The sequence below is a fragment of the Plecotus auritus genome, assembly GCF_963455305.1.
Source record: "Plecotus auritus genome assembly, chromosome: 12".
In the NCBI taxonomy this organism is placed as follows: domain Eukaryota; kingdom Metazoa; phylum Chordata; class Mammalia; order Chiroptera; family Vespertilionidae; genus Plecotus; species Plecotus auritus.
Window position 1 is genome coordinate 37,857,972 of NC_137778.1, and position 18,668 is coordinate 37,876,639.

The 18,668-nt window shown below is 50.5% G+C and overlaps 1 protein-coding gene across 1 annotated transcript in view; it reads left to right on the top strand.

The window, feature by feature from the left end:
• The window catches only part of ST7L (suppression of tumorigenicity 7 like), a 219,620-nt gene extending 206,376 nt beyond the window's left edge, over positions 1-13,244 (top strand). The window contains exon 15 of the mRNA XM_080648961.1: positions 13,146-13,244. Within this exon, the coding sequence (XP_080505087.1) occupies positions 13,146-13,193 (48 nt within the window). The 3' untranslated portion in view covers positions 13,194-13,244. The remainder of the gene's footprint in view (positions 1-13,145) is intronic.
• The last annotated feature ends 5,424 nt before the right edge of the window (positions 13,245-18,668 follow it).

Sequence of the window (18,668 nt, forward strand, 5' to 3'; positions counted from 1 at the left end):
CTCTGCCCATGCTCTCTTTCAACAGTATGCCTTTGGCCACCTCTTAGGCCCAGGTATGTCCACATTACTGGCACTATACACCCTTGGGAAGATGGACTTGGAGAGGAGTTCTGTGCAGGGAAGGGAATTCCAGTGTCTTAGATACCAAGAGTGCTGTCTTGAAGGGAGGTCATAGACTCTTGGTGGACAAGTCTCTTAGCTCTGTGGACTCCTCACCCCCTGGGGAAGGGCAGAACCAGGAGGAGGAAGAGGCATTAGGGGTATCTAAACTGTGGAGCCAAGGCATAGGCACTGGTTGCCCAGGTCCAGGGGTGGGGCTGCAAATACCCCCTACAGACCCCATGTATTTGAATTACCCCACACCTAATACGCTGGGTGTTGCTGGCTTCCTATTTCTGGAGATGCTCCCATCACGAGATGGTGAGGGCGGAACTGTAACCACAAATGGGACTGGAGACCTGAGACCTTCTTTTACTTTAGTTTTATCACCTTCCTGATTCCAGCTGAGAATGTGTCGTGAGTCCAAAAACTACACTCATCAACAATGTGTTAGGTCTATTCTGGTTTCTGCATTGATTCACAATGAATAAAAATTAAGTTGCTCCTAAATTTTATGGACTCTTAAAAAAAAAAAATCCCTCTTCTTTGAACTTTAACTAGATGGTGCCTGTGAGAGCCAACAGCAACAATTAGCATCTTGCTACTGCAAAGAGGGGAACCCTGATCATTGCCCAGCAGCCTCAAATAGTAACATGCCTCCAAGTATATGTCCATGCATATGCTGCTCATCTTTCAGGGTTCCCTTCAAGACTCGTTATAATAAAGCCGGGCCTGGTCATTGCAGCCTTAGCTTTTATTTGTCTGACCACCTAGTTATGTGTCCAAGTATGATATCCTCCAGCCTCCCTCCAAGCCTGGGTTGCCTCGTGTTAGTGATGGACTCTCCATGGACATACTCTGTCTTCCCACTAGGCTCTCCAGATAAGTAACTTGAGGGTAGGAAATACTTCTCAAGAGGTTCTTATTCGTCATGCGGATCTCATATTTTATTGGTCCTCAATCACAAAGGAGGGAGAGAAGTGGGAGAGTTACAGCATCAAGTATCAGTTACTCACATCACTTCTGTGGTAGGAAGGGAGCCATTCTCGGGGGGGATGGTTTTCCAGCATCCGTGGTCCTCAGACTCACCGAGCAGCTTGTAGATGGTGCAGCTGCCCAACCACACTATCTAGTGTCTCCCAGGGATTCTTTTTTTCTTAATACCAAATACTCCCTTTTAAAAGAGGTTTCTCTCTCTCTCTCTCTCTCTTTCTCTGGGTAATATGCTCATTAGACCAGACATCTTCGGGACAAAGCCATGGTGGCAGGGCTGAGGCAGAGGCGTTTAGGGGTGATCAGGCTGGCAGAGGAGGGCAGTTAGGGGCAATCAGGCAGACAGGCAGGCGAGTGGTTAGGAGCCAGCGGTCCCGGATTGTGAGAGGGATGTCTGACTGCCGTTTTAGGCTCAATCCCACAGGGATCCTGGATTGGAGAAGGTGCAGGCTGGGCTGAGGGACTCCCTCCCTGCCCCCCGTGCACTGGGCCACTAGTGTGTGTGTGATATTTCAGAGAGGAAGGGAGGGAGAGGGAGAGGGAGAGGGAGAGGGAGAGAAACGTCAATAATGAGAGAGAATCATTGATCGGCTGCCTCTTCACGGGGATTGACCCTGCAACCCGGGCATGTGCTCTCACCAGGAATCAAGCCATGACCTCCTGGTTCATAGGTCGAAGATCAACCACTGAGCCATGCCGGTTGGGCCCAGGGATTCTGATGTAGACCAAGACTTGAGAACAACTTCCCAGGGGCATGACTTACCAAACCAATCCTACAGATGGGAAATATCACATGAAAACTTAAAAAAAAAAGTTTTAAAAAAGAAGTTTCCTAATAAATGTTGAGAAAATACAAATGGAATGTGTTCTGAGAACATAGACACACACACACACACACACACACACACACACACACACACAAATGCTGTAACTAACAAAAATACTCATAAATATCAAATGTAAAATTGGCTGTTTAATTTGAGCGGGTAGGTTTAACTCATTTATAATTAACCCTAGGTTTATTTTCAGCTCTGGCCTGTTAGCATCTGACCTTCCTACCTGTCTTCCAGCCCTGCAGTGTTTCCATTTTGCTCATTAACTGTGGGATTTCATACCCTGAGGAAGACACTTTGACTCCGGGGTCAGGCTTCCTCGCTCTGGCTATTAGGACTCGTCTTGCCTTCCGCCTGCCACCTGAGCTCTTGTCTTGACATGTAGGACAGTCCTCTCTATGGCTTTAAGAAGCAGAATTAGACATCTTAAATAGTCTCATAATTTCTTTACGCTTATTTAAAAATTCAAAGCATAAATACAAATAAAGGTTTGGATTATTCCATTTCCCAACTGACTAAAAATATCGCTTAGATGCAGAAGAAAAGATGAGAAAGCAGTCCTCTGAAGCTGAAAAGGAGTTTAGAATACACATAACTAACCTGCTACGAGTTTGTCACTATTTCCAGTGAGTTTAGACCAGGGGTGGGCAAACTTTTTGACTCGAGGGCCACAATGGGTTCTTAAACTGGACCGGAGGGCTGGAACAAAAGCATGGATGGAGTGTTTGTGTGAACTAATATAAATTCACAGTAAAGGAGCGGAGGGGAAAGCAAGAGAACCCTCCGCTCTTTCAGCTCCGCGGGCTGGATAGAACAGCCAAACGGGCCGGATCCGGCCCGCGGGCCATAGTTTGCCCACGGCTGGTTTAGACTGATTTACAAATCTCCGGAAGAAACCAGGATGTCTCCCATGTCTTCCCAAATTAAAATGTGATGTGCAAAAAAATCATACAATGAACTGTGACTTGTTTAAGGCAATGTTGTCAAACAGAAGGTTGGGTACTGTCCCAAGTCCTGATGGGAAGGAACACCAGATAAAGCCTTCTTTAGCATGTGTACCTGCAAGTACATCTCCTTTGTAGGTGTGTTCTTAGAATAGAGATGGGATGTACTCAAATAGAACATGTGTTCCAGACAGGACAGCATTTCCAATAGGAAATTTCAAATTCTGCTCTTGGCTTCTAAATCTGGCCCAATGGGTTTGAATTCATTTTGTCTCAGATGTCTTGTTCTTTACCAGTGTTTCTACATTTTTGTAATTATTTCGATCAACCCTTGCTTTTACTTCTCTTTAGGGATTGGCTTTTAAAACTAGTTTCTACTTAAAAAGTTGAACTTAAAAAAACAGAGAGTAGGATGGTGTTTGCCAGGGGCTGAGGGGTGGGGAAACAGGGAGAGGTTGGCCAAAAGGCACACACTTCGGTTATAAGATGGGTAAGTTTTGAGGATCTTGTGTACCACATGGTGACTACAATTAATAATACTACAGTGTACACTTGAAATTTGCCGAGAGTAGATCTTAAGATTTTTCACCAAAAAGGAAAAGAGGTAACTAGGGGAGGTGGCAGATATGTTACTTAACCTGATGGTGGGAATCCTTTTACAACATATAATATAGCAAATTATTATGTTGGACACTTGAAATATATTTCAACTTTATTTGTTAATTGCGCCTCACTAAAGCTTACACCCTGGAGATATGGCTTCAGTTTTTCCTAAGACCTTCAACTCCCTTTGTCCGATTCCTCACTCACCCCATGGGAGCTGCTGGCCGAGCTCATGGAAGAGGGGCTCCTGGGTCTCTTGGGAAGGCTGGGTGGGCACCTTTACCTTCAATTCCAGAAATGCAACCTCTTGAGGCCAGATGTGTCCCTGCATCCTCAGAGCAGGGATACGGGAGACGAGCCCGTGTGGAAGCAGGCCGGGGGACTTGTCTTGAAGCTGTTTTGTACAGTCAGTTCTGGTTTGCAGGAGTATGTGTGTTTGGGGTATCTTAGGGGCTGAGGGAGATTTGGGGGGCCTAAAGTTCCTTCCTTGGGCCATTCCCTGGTCTGCCACTGGTGTGGCTGGAGTTGGCTGTTACTAGCTTGTTTGTAAGTTCAGCTACCTCCCCATATGTGCAGTGTAATGGGGGTACATGCACCCTCAGAAATACAGAACCGCCAGGCGGTCCTAGACCCCAGCATTCTGGACCTTCTCTTCTGAGAAGCAAGGGCATGGCTGGTGTGTGTGAAATCTCCCTGCCTGGAGAGGCGGCGGGACGGGCATGGGGATCTACTCTGCGGGATGGGAGTGTGCTCAGCGATCACAAGTGGATAAAATTCCATTAGAGGCAAACGCTGTCCGACATCAGGCTGCAAAGATATATTTTAAGCTGAGAAATTACTTAATAAATTCAGACCAACGCTCTGTGACATTTCCCACAAGACTTTAATGCTGTTTACAAATTCCAGAGAACACCCTGAGTCGTTTCTGGCATGGGCTTATGATTTATTTCAGAGGAAAATGGGACAGAGTGTGTGGGTTTGTGTTTAATTTGAACAGGGATTTGGAGATGAAAAGTCAACTGCCATGAAAGATTGCAGGGCAGATGCAAAGTAGCGGAGCATGTGGGTGGCCTTGGAGCATGGACTGGGTATTGAGAAAGGAAGGGGCCTCGCGCCATTCTAGCGCCAGATAGTTCCATTTGCACAGGCCAGTAATGCGTAGAGAGGGTGGCTTAGGAGGCAGTGCTAGGTCCAAAGTTTCGGAAGCACGTCAATCCCACAGACTTTCCTATCAAAACCAGGCAGAGCTTCTGCCCCGAGGGGGGAGACCTGTTATGTTCACTCTCCACAAAAGTCAACATTTGGAGGACTTGACCTTCATCTACAAGATGGGCTTCAATTAGACCTAAGGAAGGCATTCCTAAAGAAAGTGAGAGCTTGGACTAGGAACAGGAAGGGATCTGGGAGAAGTTTCCATGTCTGGTGCTCTGCGTTTCTTGGCAATAGAGGGATGGATTAGGTGACCTTGTGGTTTGATCTCCGTGTAGACACAGGGGTCAGGAAAGGGGCGATCCCCAGTCGACTGCTGGAGTGGTCCAGGGGACAGTGGGTTGGAGTACTGGGTGATGAGGGAGGCAGCGATGTGGGCCAGGCTGGCAGGGACAGGCGGGAGTGAGGAAGGATCTTGTTTCTCCCTTTCTCTCCCCTGGAAACTCCCAGTCCCATTAATCTCGCTTGCCAGGGAGTATGTGGTTTGAATGGGAAACGAAGACAGTGACGTCCCCCATCTCTCTTGGAAAAAAAAAATGACATTCCATTTGGTTTTGGAAAATATACAATAGTCCACTTATAAAATATTCAATCACTGTCATTAATCCTCCCGCCTGGGCTGGCCCTGCCCCACTCAGCCATGAGCCGCAGACTCCGGCTTTGGACACAGGCCCAGGCACCTCTCAGCCTTCTGTGTGTGGACAATACGATGAGGCGGAGGGTCCGCTCTCTGGGGCGGGGTCTGGGGCGGCCGGGGCCTTCAGAGCAGTCTCTATGCTGAAAGGCAGAGGGCTCCAGCTCACAGGGGCCGTGGTGGCCTGGCTGGAGTGGCAGAGAAGTTCCAGGCCTTGATAGCTTAATTATTCTTAAAGGGCACCAGCTCCGAAGGTTCTGTCCTCTCGCCAGAGCTCGGCTGCCATGAAACGTGCTTCCTGTCCTGTGCTGGCCTGCTCTTCTTCCTTCAGCCTTTCTCTCTCACCTTCCTCTTCTCCTCTCAATTGTTTTATTGTTCCAATATTAATGAATTATTATTTAAATAAAATAACTGTAGAATCCCGCCCTGTCAGAGCTGGAAGGAGCTTTAAGCACGACCAAGTTTAATCCCTTATTGACGGGAGGACACGCAGGTGTAGAAAGGGGAAGCGAGTAGATGTTTCCCCAAAGCTTCCCCTCTCCTCCCTCCATTTGCCGAGGACCTAGGCTCCTTGGCCCCGAAACTCTCTGGACCTGCTGTCCGTGGCCAGGCATCCTGAGGACTCAGGCCCCTGCCTTGCTGGCCTCAGAGGACAAGCTGAGGTCCCCAGGGGGGTGAGCTGGCTGATGGCCATTTAATTCTAGCTCCTGGGATAGAGTTTTCACGTATCGCTCGGCTTTCTTCTAAAAAATCATCTTGTCGAAGCCTCCTCTTCCTGCCGGACTCCCACCTGCCGCCGCATCAGCATCCTGTGCCTGCTGTGAGCCCTCTTGGCCTCGTATCTCTGCATCCCCAGTACATCCTGCAGGACTTACCTGGGACCTGTGCTCTCTACCCCAACCCAGGGCTCTGTGCTCCTGCTCCTCTCACCCCTGGAATGCTCACCCCTCCCTCCCACTCCCCTTGCCTGCCTGAGACCTCACTGGACCTTGCCAGGACTCAGGTACATGCAGATGTTTTTGGGAGGGAGTTCCAAGCCTAAAAAAGTAGAGAGGAGGGGAGCATCTTCTCTTCTAGGGGAAAAGCAGCAACCAGGTGAGGCGAGGATGGCACTGACTGTTCCCCGAGGCTGACCCCTGAGCTGGAGGGAAAGCCAAGGGAGTTCTTGCTGCTGGGATGTCTGATTCCCAGCTGGCGAGACTGCTGGGCCTGAATTGGGAGGATGTGTGGGTCACTGTCCTGCCCAGCTGCTGGCACCTGGCTCCTCCTGGGGGTGGGGACAGCTTTCCCGGGGCAGGCTGGACAGATCCCCCTGCTGCTCCCTCTCTCCCCAACCCTGCAGGTCTCGGCCAAAGGCCACCCAGGCCCAGGAGTCTTTGGGCACGAGATTGGGGCTAGCCCAGGATCCCAGCACTGGGGCGATCCCAGGAGTGATCAATTCCTTCACGCCCAGGAAGAGGAAAGTGATAGCAAGGTGACAGGAGTCCAGGTCCCATAGTTTGTAGGTGACACAGCCAGAGCATGAGTGCTGGCCTTGCCTTCCCGGGTGTCAGGAGCCATCACCAGCATCACCTCCGGTACTTCCCAGCAGCTCTGCAGCTAGAGGAACAGGGAACAGGGCCTATTTTCCCAGATGTAGGTCTGTCCAGGCCCCAGGCTTCTCAGTCCTGCTTGGGTTGCAGTGTCGCTTGGAGGGTGCTATGGGCTGGGGCAGACATGGACCCGGTTCCAGACCAGCACTGGGGTGGCTCTGTCCCTATCTGCATCTCAGGGCCTCAGCGACCCCAAGGGCGTGCACAAGAAGTAGGCAGTTAGTCCAGGGTGCCTGGAGATGACCAAGTCCTTTCAGTGTTTTGCACGCCTCTGAAGTTGTTTGGGGAGAAATACAGGGAGGGGTGGGTTGAACCGGGAGAAGGCCCGACCCCCAGATGCTCATAATACTGGTCCTATTCTCTTCTCCTGCACTTTCAGCATTGTAATTCACGACTCTAAAACAAAACATTCTGTTCCTGATTCTAACCTTTCTAATGAAGGGGTTGAGCCAGTGGCTCCAAGAAAAAAAATGAACCACCAGAGCTGTCTGACTGCATCCACATGCTCCCAGCTGAAGGCGAGGCTGGGAAAGTGGCTGCGATCCCGAATCCACCTGGGTTTGTTCTGTTGAAGCAGCCCGCCTGCCAGCAGCCTTCCCCAGGCCCATCCGCCAGCCCCCGAGGGTCACAGGTCATTTTCAGAACATTCCACCAAGAGCAAAGCTGAAGCCAAATAAGCCCGGCAGCCAGGACAGCGCTTTTCTCTGATCCCGGAAGATAATTGCCTGTCCTGGCTCTGCTCTACCGCAGCGAGCAGCCGCCTCCAGAATGTCCTTTAACGATAAGGGGACAGTTCATGTGATCCTGTGATTGCCGGGGAGAGGGCAGAGCTGGACCCTCCACCAAAGACGTTTTCCTTCTGGAAGCAGCCCTTGTCCTGACACTGGCTCTGGGCTGCCTGTGATGCGCGCTCATAAATGATTCAGGCCCTGCTTTCTGCAGAGCATTACAAAGCGCGCTCTCCTTCCTTTGCTTGAGATCACACACAGCAGCCCGATGCTGGAATATAATGCTCAGGAAATACTCCCAAGTTCAGGAATAAGAAGGCAGCTCTGTAAACAGCACACAAGCCCCATGTCTAGCCAGCAACAGAGGCTGGCTTGGCTGGGACTCGGGGGAGGCAGAAGAAAGCATCTCTTTTAGTTCTCAGCGGATTTGATGACTTCTCAGGAGAACCAGTCACCTGCCAGGGCTGCTGGTCCCAAGCCCAGGCCACTGAGAAAGACTTTGTTCCTATCCCACTGCCCAGAGCTCGAGGGGGAAGCGCCTTAGGAGGCTGGCATCCTGCTTCGCTGGCTCCTGTGCATCTGTCTCTTCTCAGTGCCCCTATAAACCTTAGCCCCCCTTCACGGCCCAGCCTGCACCCCCAAAAAGTCTTCAACCTGCCAGCCCATTTTTCTCAAGTCCAGTTATAGGGAGTTTCTATAACCAGTTCTACTGGCGATGGTATGGTGGCAGTAGTCATGGTAATAGCTGACATTTGCTAAGCAAACTTTGTGCCACACTCTCTTCTAAGAGCACTTTTGTCTGAACTTAGCCTGTTCTCCCTACAGCCTCACAAGGCAGATATACCAGTGAGGGAGAGGAGGCAGGCAGTGTTCATCTTGGGTTTCCTGTGGGTGTTAGTTACACAGTGAGGAGAGGGAGTGCTTGGGGCTCTGCTGGGCGAGATCTGATTAATCCTCCGCAGCAGCGTGAAGTAGGCAGAATTCTACCCATTTTTAAAATGAGTTCAGAGAGGCTAAGTAACTTGCCGAAGAACCTCAAGTCATGCAGCTGACAAGTGCCACAGGTGGACGTAGAATATGGGTATCTCATGTCTTCTATAATCTAGTGGTTGAATGGCACAATTCTATTGCCACTTAACCAGTTAGATGACCTTGGACTTAATCTCTCTGCACTTCAGTTTATCTGAAAGGTGGTAGGTAGAAGTACTTACTTCTAAAGTTGTGTTGAGGATCAAATGAAATAAATGCATGGAAGGAGCTTAGAACAGGTTCCCCTGCACACAGTAAACGCTCACTAAATATTGGTAATTCTTATCATGGCTCAATGCAAGACAGTGCAATGCCACAAATGTTTAATGAGCAACTATGCTGTGACTCTGGACCAGACACTGAATTAGATGTGTCCCTATTTTATTCTCTGCCTCACTCTCTATGGTGCCTTGAGACTCAGTTAAGCACATTATAGCTGATCAACAAATGCTTTGTGATCGATTTCTGCAATATAGCGTGGGGCTGGGTCCCCAAAGAGCTCTTCTGTCTCTCATGTAAATGTCCGCATCTGTCAGTCTTTGCCTTTCTTTTCCTCCCAGGGGCACCGGATTTTGGCAGAAACAATGCTATGTGCTGGTGTGAAAACCTGATTCTGGGAGCCAGGTGACCTGGGGGTCTGCCTTAGGTTCAAACTGACTTTGACCTGGTGAAGTTACTTCTACCTTCGGGCCCCAGGGGCTTGGCCTTGATGCTGTCTCAGGCCCCTTGGATGCTTCAATTCTTAGGGAAAGTGAGTGTTAAGGGAGGGGAGACCTTGTAATGCTCCCCAGCTCCTAGCACTTGGATCTCAACTTTAGAACTTGGCTGCTATTTTAAAATTTTTAAAAATGCATTTTTATTGATTTCAGAGAGGAAGGGTGGAGAGAGAGATAGAAACATCAAAGATGAGAGAGAGAATCATTAATTGGCTGCCTCCTGCACCCCCCCCCCCAACTCAACTGGGGATTGAGCTCGCAACGTGGGCATGTGCCCTGACCAAGAATTGAGCCATGACCTCCCTGTTCATAGGTTGATGCTCAGCCTCTGAGCCACACGGGCTTGGCTGCTATCTTAAATTGTTTTTAGCTGAGGAGTAGAATAAATGGGGTTAAGGAACCCTCAGTTGTATGGGTCAGCCTATCCCTACTCCGAACCAGGGCTGTGCCCACACTGGCCACACTCAGCATGCCCCCTTTCCTTACACAGCCCCCGCTCAAGTCAAGGCAAGATTGTGTGAATATGTGTGAGGTACCAGCTGTGGGAAAGCCCTGTTTCTGAGCTGGTGGACGCAGCCACTGGCACCTTTGGCTGTAGCTGTTGGTGGGGAAGGGACTGCCAGTTTGCTCAGGGCTACTTACTTACTAGTAAACTTTGCTGAAGTTGACTACATCTGATTAATTTGTTGGGCTGCCTTCTGGGGTCCCTGGTGTGTGTGTGTGTGTGTGTGTGTGTGTGTGTGTGTGTGTGTGTGTGTGTGTGTGGTGGTGGTGGTGGTGGTGGTGGGGGGGGGGGGTGGTGAGTATGGTGGAGGGAACAGTCGAACGATGTGCTTCGACTGAGAAGATGGAGACTTGCCGCTGGCCTCAGGTCCGGAAGTCAGGGAGGGGGCAGAAATCAGAGCAGAAAGGGACACTGCTGAGGTGAGAGGGGAGAAGGGGTCTCCGTCCCAGACAACCGCGGCTGCCTTCAGGTCCGTTGCCATGGAGAGGGAGCGGAGCCAAGGCAAAGCTTTCCTGGAATTTTCATGAGACCATACAGGTGCCGTGCTTACCTGGGAGGCAGGAGTTGGAGTCACGTGACAGGAAAAGGGACAGCGGGCATTCTTTTTTTGGAAAGTCAGAATAAATTGTGACCTCCCAACTCCTTCAGCCCCTTTGGGAGTAAGCGATTTTCAGTTCTCTGTGAAATACTTCCTACAGAGAAAAGATCTGCTCTTACTCTTTGAATCGGCTGCTACTAAGTCCTTGGTTGAAAGGGAAGTGGAGGTCCCTGGCCAAGAAGGAGAGAAGCACGTGGGAGGAGAGAGGCTAGAGGAGCCCTCCTCCTACTTCTCTTAAGAGCAGGGGCAGCCCAGGGACAGCTGGGCCATCTTGTCTCCCCAGCCTGGATTTGTTCGCTAGTCTGAGACTATATATCTTACAGAGTGCTTTGAAAGAGAATGCTTTTAAGGGTGGCCTTGTACCTGCCAGAAACATGGTAACGAGTTGGCAGGGCAAGGTCCCAAAGTGGAGATCTGTGAGGAGGGCTCTAATTAGGATCCCGCCCCAACAAGTGCCTACAGTGCGCCTCGTTCCAGCCGGTGGGGCCTGAGTCCAAGGCCTCTTTTTCCTCTGCTAGATCTGCAGAAGGAGGTGGGAGGGGAGACAGTGCAGCCTGGGAACTGCGTGACCTGGCGGAGGAGGCTTGGGCTGGAGGATTTGGAGCCACAGGCCTGGAGCACCTTTTCAACCAACCAGACCCGTGGTCGGCAAACTGCGGCTCGTGAGCCACATGCGGCTCTTTGGCCCCTTGAGTGGGGCTCTTCCACAAAATACCACGGCCTGGGTGAGTCTATTTTGAAGAAGTGGCGTTAGAAGAAGTTAAAAAAATTTGGCTTTCAAAAGAAATTTCAATCGTTGTACTGTTGATATTTGGCTCTGTTGACTAATGAGTTTGCCGACCACTGAACCAGACTAATGGAGTCGGGTCTAAGCCTGGGCTCCACCACCTGGGCTCGGTCTCTGGGAGACCGTCCAGAAACGCTCACCCGCCCACTCCCCACCGCGTCCTTGGACACCCCCCAGCCTTAGCCCTTATCGTGGCGTGTGGGGATGACCTGTTGACACTTTGTCTCCCCATCTAGACTGAGGGGTTCCTGGCGGGACTGCACCTTCCTTGTCCCCGACGTCTGTGCCTGGCAGACTGGGGTACAGACAGTATTGGGTAGTCAAACGGGAGCACCACGCATAGCAGGCCAACACCAGTGCCAGCTTCCTCCCCTCTGAATATGGTTGCAATTGGCTTTGACTCTGAGGACGAAGGTCACTCACTGTGGAGATGTACACCTCTCCAGCCTAGGTGGGCTTCTCCCTGCCCCTGCACTCTTCTGCCCGCCCGCCCAACCCCCCTGTCTCATGGCTTGTGCGCAGGGAACGGAGGCTTTTATGTTAGGCCACATTATGTTAGGCCATGTTTTGCTGTGTGGCCTAATTGAGCCGAGCATATAAATTCCCAAGTCGAGAGAGACAATGAGGGGGTCATCCACGCTGGGCCATTGCCCCTGGTGCCACGTTGTTCCCCTCCATTAGTAGGAATTGCTGAGCATTGACACTGGAGTCCCATTCCTCAGCACCCCACCCCTCATGAACCCTAGCTCAGATGGAGTAAGGCAGTGCCACCGGCTAAGAAATAATTTCTGCTTCCTGCCAAGGAAGGAAGGCAGGAGCCGGAGCCTCTTCCTTGAGGGGGGGAGGGGAATTGCTTAATTACTTCTCCTTCCCCTTGAATCAGTGCAGCTAACAAACGTCTTTTGCCTCTCCCTCCTTTCCCCTCCGCCCTCCCTCTCCCCATCAGCCTCTTATTATTCAACTTTTCTCTGAGGACTTCACCTGGGGAAGGCGGGCCCCCATTGCTACCCAGGCCTGCCTTTCTCTTCTCTTGGCCTTTCTCCCACCCAGCCTCTCTTCCCCTGGGATCACAGTCAGCCAGCCAGGAGTGATGCCAGCTTTGGGAAACTGGAAATGCCAGAATCTGCCCGTGTCACATAAAGTAAAGGCCCTCAAGCTACCTCTGAGGGGGACACTTCAGAACAAGGAGGTGGGACCAGGCGGAGAGAGGGAAGCAGCAGTCATTTGTCACGGCTAAATGGAAATTTATTGCTGCAATCCCAGGGCTAGAGGAAGGCTTTAGCTAGGCTGGCAAAGGCAGCAGGGACTCTAGCAATTACTAGAAAAATAAGCTACATCCCAGATCAATCCACGGGCTGGTGCTTCTTATTTCCAAGGTGTGGTGGCAGCTCTGGGACCGGGTAGCCTGAGGTCTGGGGCATGAAGAGCTGGGCTGCCCATCGCTCTGCCAGCCCTGCAGGGATCAGCTCTGGGCAGTTGTTGGCCAGGGTCAGAGTGTGAGTTCTTCTGCCTCTGCTTCTGCGAGGCTGGGCAAACACTCCCTGGACACTGAGCTTCCACTCGGGATCTCCATGAACAAACTCGGATAGCGTGTCCTAAGTGCCCAGCACTTCCCTAGGCACCGTGGGGGATGGGAAAAGCACGACGTGTCTCCACCCCTCTCACTGCTTGCACTCTAGTGCGGGAGAGGAGGCCAGCAAAGACTGAAGTTGAGAAAAGCCGAGGGTGTGGTGTTGGGTGTGCAGAGACAGGGGTTTGGAGGAGAGAGAGCTCCAGGTGAGCTGGAGTCAGTCAACTCATCCCTCACATTTGCATAGCAATTTACAAAGTGCCTTCCTAGAAAAACTTACCCTATTCTGGTATCTTGATGCTTAGGTTGTGCCAACATTTTTGTTGCTGGCGATCATTACATCACCATTTTAAAGATGGGTCAACCGAGGCTGAGAAAAGTGATGCTGTAAGTGGACTTGGACACCATGGTTCTTCACTACTCCGCTCATTACAATGTGTCAAGGATTTGAAGAGGGCGAGACAGGACTCCAGGTAAGCAGGGTTTAGATGCGTGGAGAGGAAAGGGGATGAAAATTCAAGGAGGAGAAATCGATGAGCAGGATGCATGCTGGGCACATAGCAGAGGCTCAAGATGTTGGATGAATGAATAAATATACAAATGAATTCAAGAATGCGCCATGTCCTAGGACTTTGAGACAGGGAGAGGAGCAGCAGCCATTTGTCACAGCTAAATGGAAATTTATTGCTACCATCCCAGGGCTAGAGAGAGGCTTCACTCTCCTGGGCCTGTTCTGTAGAGCAGTGAGGGGCATGGGGAGAGAGTGGGCATGGCTGGATTAGCGGCGTGGGGTCCCAGGCAGAGGATGTTGGGTTGATGTGAGAGGCCAGGAGAGAGGCATTGAGGTTCTAGAACCAGGCACATCTCCCCGGAGGCCAGAGAGTTGTGCCTACCCCTGTACATGCCATGCCTAGCAAGACGGCCTCCCCAGGGGCAACAAGGCGTAGAGGACAGCAGTGCCCTGAGAGAAAAAAGATGGCAGTTCTGAGCCCAGATCTGTAGCTTGGAGACCTTGGCTAAGTCTAATAACCTCCCAGGAATTTCAGCTTTCCCACTGCGTCAGAACTCCACAGAAACCTGACTTCTCTGGTGTCCAGTTAAGCCAGGTCGTACATCTTCCTGGCACCCCGGCTGCTCCCTGTGGCACTTGCAGGTGAAATTAGTTCTCTAATATCCGTGGGTCCAGGGGAACAGGAGCTGCACCTGTCCCTGAGCACGAAACTGGAAATAGTTCTCAAGAATTATTGGTTTAATGAAGAATGGACTTGTCGAATAGGTAGAGTAATAATGTTCACTCGACAGAGCCACTGGGAGCGCCAGAGGCCGCCCGCGCGCTGTCAGGAAGCAATGGTAGGGTAAATGGGAGAGGTGGTTCTTACTGGGACCTGGATAAAGACCATGGCGGGCGTCAGGAGGCAGGGACCAGCTCTGTGACAATTCACCCGGGTGACGGGAGGGTGGACAGGAGCTGGGAATATCAGGTATTTGAAAGGAAGGATGACTAAGCCCTGTGCCTGGCTGTCCATAGACAGAATGAAGGGGAGGTTTCCAGCCAGAAAGATGAAGAGAAGGGCAGTGTGAGGCGGCTGGGCCAGCACGCTTTCTCAAGGGTCCTGCTGGACGCCCACCCTCCCTCTCCGAAGCTTTGGCTCTGCTCCTCTCTGCTTTCCCTTTCTGACTCGCTGTAATTCTCTGACTTGGTGTTTTTGTCTCTCTTTACATTTCTTAGTCTTTGGCCCTCCCTGCCTCAGACCCCACTCAACACCATCTATTCTTGTCTAACTTTCCCCGCTGCCGCTTTCTTCTCCCTTCCCATCCCTTTGGCCCTCATCTCTCCCTGTCTTCAGTTCCATGCTCTACTCCAGGGGTGGGGAACCTTTTTTCTGCTGAGGGCCATTGGGATATTTATAACATCACTCATGGGCCATACAAAATTATCAACGTCAAAATTAGCCTGCTATATGTGGTCAAACATTTAATTAACTCACCCCGAATGCATTGTAGACTTTGGGTAAGTGAGAAGGGCCAGACTAAATGATTTCACAGGCCTCATACAGCCCATGGGCCTGACGTTCCCACCCATGCCCTATTTAGTACTTTTCCCTTTTGAACGCTGATCCCTCCCAGCCTCTCTTTCCTGCCAGGTGTCCGGCGTCCTGGATGCTGATCGAGATCTGCCAGGTGGATCAGTATTGACATGGAAGGTTTCTTTGGTTCTTCTTCTCCTGGCTCTTCCACCCCTATGTGTCTCAGCCTCCATATATAGAGCAGGGCTTTGTCGTTCTTTCTTTCAAATATCAGGTTCTCCTCTCAACCTGAATTCCGAGACCAAACCATTGCCTGCTGATTAGTGACACAGGCCCCGACCTGACCATCCTTCAGCCTCTGTTATATTCCTTCCCAGGCATTTCCTGAGCAGACCCGAAGCTTTCCCTCCCCTGACTGCAATGTCCTCAGCTGTTCCCTTCTCGGCCCTGCCTGCCTCTTGCCTCCCTCCTTCCTCCTAAACTGATAATGAGGCAAATATCTCACTGTCTCCTCATGTCTTCATTTAAAGCCCTGCACATTTGTCTCCACATCAGAGCGCCTGTCTAGAAAGCTCAGGGGACGTGGACCCGACTGGTGTAACTGGCATCCAGTCTAGCCCAGTAGGCTCTTCATAAACATTTTTTGATACTGATGTTCATCACGCTGCCCATGAAGATGGTAATAAGTGAGATGAATCATGGTGGTGTTTCTGGAACTGTGCCTGGCTCATAATAGGTTTTCAATAATCATTAGTAGACTCTTAATCTGAATGATAATGTGAACTCCCTTTCAAGATTCCTGGTTTGATTGCAAATAATGGAAACTGACTCAGAGGAGCTTGATGAGCCTAGACTCAGGGGCAGGACATACAGTTCGGCTTCATTAGCATCAATGGACCAGGAACTAGAATGTTGTCAGGCCTGGACAGCTACTGGCGATGTGGTCTCACTCCCTTCCCTGTGCACCTGCTTCATTCTTCTCTTTCTCAGTCGACAAGCTTCCCTGCCCTTTGTGTGCATGGCCACATGTGGCCACCCTGGCCCCAGCGTCCGTCACCTCTCAAAGCTCCAGTGCCACCAATTGGAGTTCTGGTCCTTCACATCACATTTATAGAAGAGACGTGTGATCAGCCCAGTGGAGGTTCAGTGCCCTTAGGATCACGCTCCACAAACATAGACATGAGAATGGTCCTTCCAGAGTGGCAATTCCTAAAGTGGTGGTGTGTGTGTGGGTGAGCAGGTAGTGGGCAACAAGGCAGATGCAACAGAACGTGCCTCTTATGTGAGATATAGTTGAAAGCATGAAGCCTGTCCGATTTGATAGACCCATGTCAGTCCACTTGAACTCTCTTGTCCAATTACCTTGGACTTGTGCATCCCAGTTGGGCAGCGATGTTCAACTGGCGTGCCGCAAGAATTTTCACAACATGCGATACCTGACTGTTTAGTCAGGGGCACTGAACTCTTTCCAAATAAAAAAAAACGACAATAGCCAACACAACAATAGCCATGAAACCTGGCCCCCCCCTCCCGAATCGGGGCTGAACGTGCCTCATCCAGGGTGAGGAAGGCGGCAGCAGAACACACGTAGGCTCCCCACCTGGCAGGACCCTTAGGTCCAGGCCCCTCTGTCTGACCCACCCATTCCATTCTTGTCTGCCGGGGAAAGGGAGATTCAGACACTCTGGCCAAGCCTGAGTGGCAGCGCTTTCCCAGAAGCTGATTACAAGGGGCAAAGGTCTCCCGAATCCAGTGAAGATAAAGTGAAGCATCTTCCACACGGCCGCGATGGGTGGGTTTGCCCTTCTGCAGGTGATTACTTTGGCTCAGATAAGGAGCCCGAGTGGCCGGCGAATCAGCAGATTTCCTATAATCTCTTTCCTAAGATTTGAACTCAAACAACCTCAGTCCCCCCACCTTGCAGCACCTACTCTATGATCTCTCCTAAGAAGAAACAAATGTTTGGGCCTCTTGGAAAGTCTGGGGACTCTGAGAGCACTGGATGCTGGGAAAAAGCAGTCCACCTCGTGATGGAAAATTGTGGTTAAGCATCCGGGCCCGGAGCAGACAGAATGGGGCGGCGTCCTGGTAGACTACTCAATAGTTAAGGAAACATTATTACATTTTAATTTATACTTTAAAAAACCATGAGGAAAATAACTGGATTTCTTTACATTTATCTTATGGTCTTGCTTGGCTTTTCTTTCGCATTATATTCCAAGAGAACGCCATATTCTTTTCAGTGCCTTGGGCTTTTGAATTTTGGATCCTTCACTTATTAAATATGTGACCCAGGTCAAATAAGTAACAAGGGCACATGATATACCCATCCCAATGGGTTCTTCCGAGGGTAATGTGGAATAATCCATGGGAGTCCAGAGCCCGGCTCCTGGCACATAGTGAACACTTTCTACATCGTAGCTGTTATTCGTTTCAACCATGCCTATTGTTCTGAGAGGAGAAGGCCTTTTATTTACTTTAAATTTTTAAAAATTTAATTGATTTTTAGAGAGAAAGAAACATCAAATTGTTGTTCTACTTAATTTTTTTAAAAATATATTTTATTGATATTTTACAGAGAGGAAGGGAGAGGGATAGAGAGCTAGAAACATCGATGAGAGAGAAACATCGATCAGCTGCCTCCTGCACACCCCCCACTGGGGAAGTGCCCGCAACCAAGGTACATGCCCTTGACCGGAATCGAACCCGGGACCCTTCAGTCCGCAGGCCGACGCTCTATCCACTGAGCCAAACCGGTTTCGGCGTTGTTCTACTTAATTTATGCATCCCTCGATTGATTCTTGTATGTGCCTTGACCAGAGTCAAACCCGCAACCTTAGTACATTGGGATGATGCTCAACCAACTGAGCTACCCAGCCAGGGCTAGAAGGGCTTTTAAAAATATGGGTCTGGCCCAGCTGGTGTGGCTCAGTGCTTGAGCATCGACCTATGAACCAGGAGGTCACAGTTCTATTCCCATGGGCACATGTCCGGGTTGTGGGCTCCATCCCACACATCCTCAGTGTGGGGCGTGCGGGAGCTCTGTGCTGGGCACTGGGCGTCTGGGCCTTTGTGAGACACAGTCTGTTCTGCCCATCGAGGTGCCAGCAGGAGGTCTGACACTGAAATCTTTCCTCTCCTGGGGTAGAGGGCGGGGGCCCTCCTCATATTTATTCTTGCTCCTACACCCACAGGCTGATTCTCCAGTTGAATAGTTTGTACACTGAATAAACTTCCTTAATGCCTTCAGTGCCTGCCTGGCTTTCGGGCAGGGATAACATCCCTTTGTGATCTAAGTGGCTTTCCCGGATCATCCCACTCTCCAACTTCTCAAATGGAACTCAATCTGGACCCTCTTTGGCAAAGAGAATCCTGGCATTTGCATAAATGATTAAATCTGGGCTTTTCCATTGGGCCAGGGTGCTTCCCAGCTTGCTCGGTGACCCCCTCCTCACGGATCTGAGGGAGAGTAGGGATTTAGGCCTGGGGGCTGTGGTGCAGGGTAGTTAGAAGTTAGTTAGGTGAAGGGCTCTGGCTTTAGAGCTCAGTCCAGCTTTGCCATTAACTGTAAATCCCTGGTCGAGTTTCTGAATCTTTGTGACTCAGTTATCTCATCCATAAAATGGGGGTAAGAGTTCTGCACTGTTGTAAGAATTAAATGAGGTAATGCAGGTAGAGTACTGAACACCACGTTTGAGCCAGAGAGAGCACTCAGTAAATAACACAACAACTATTATTATTATTTCCAAGGCAGAGGAGAGAGCAGGGGCCTGGAGACGCCACCTCGTGCTCAGGGGTTTG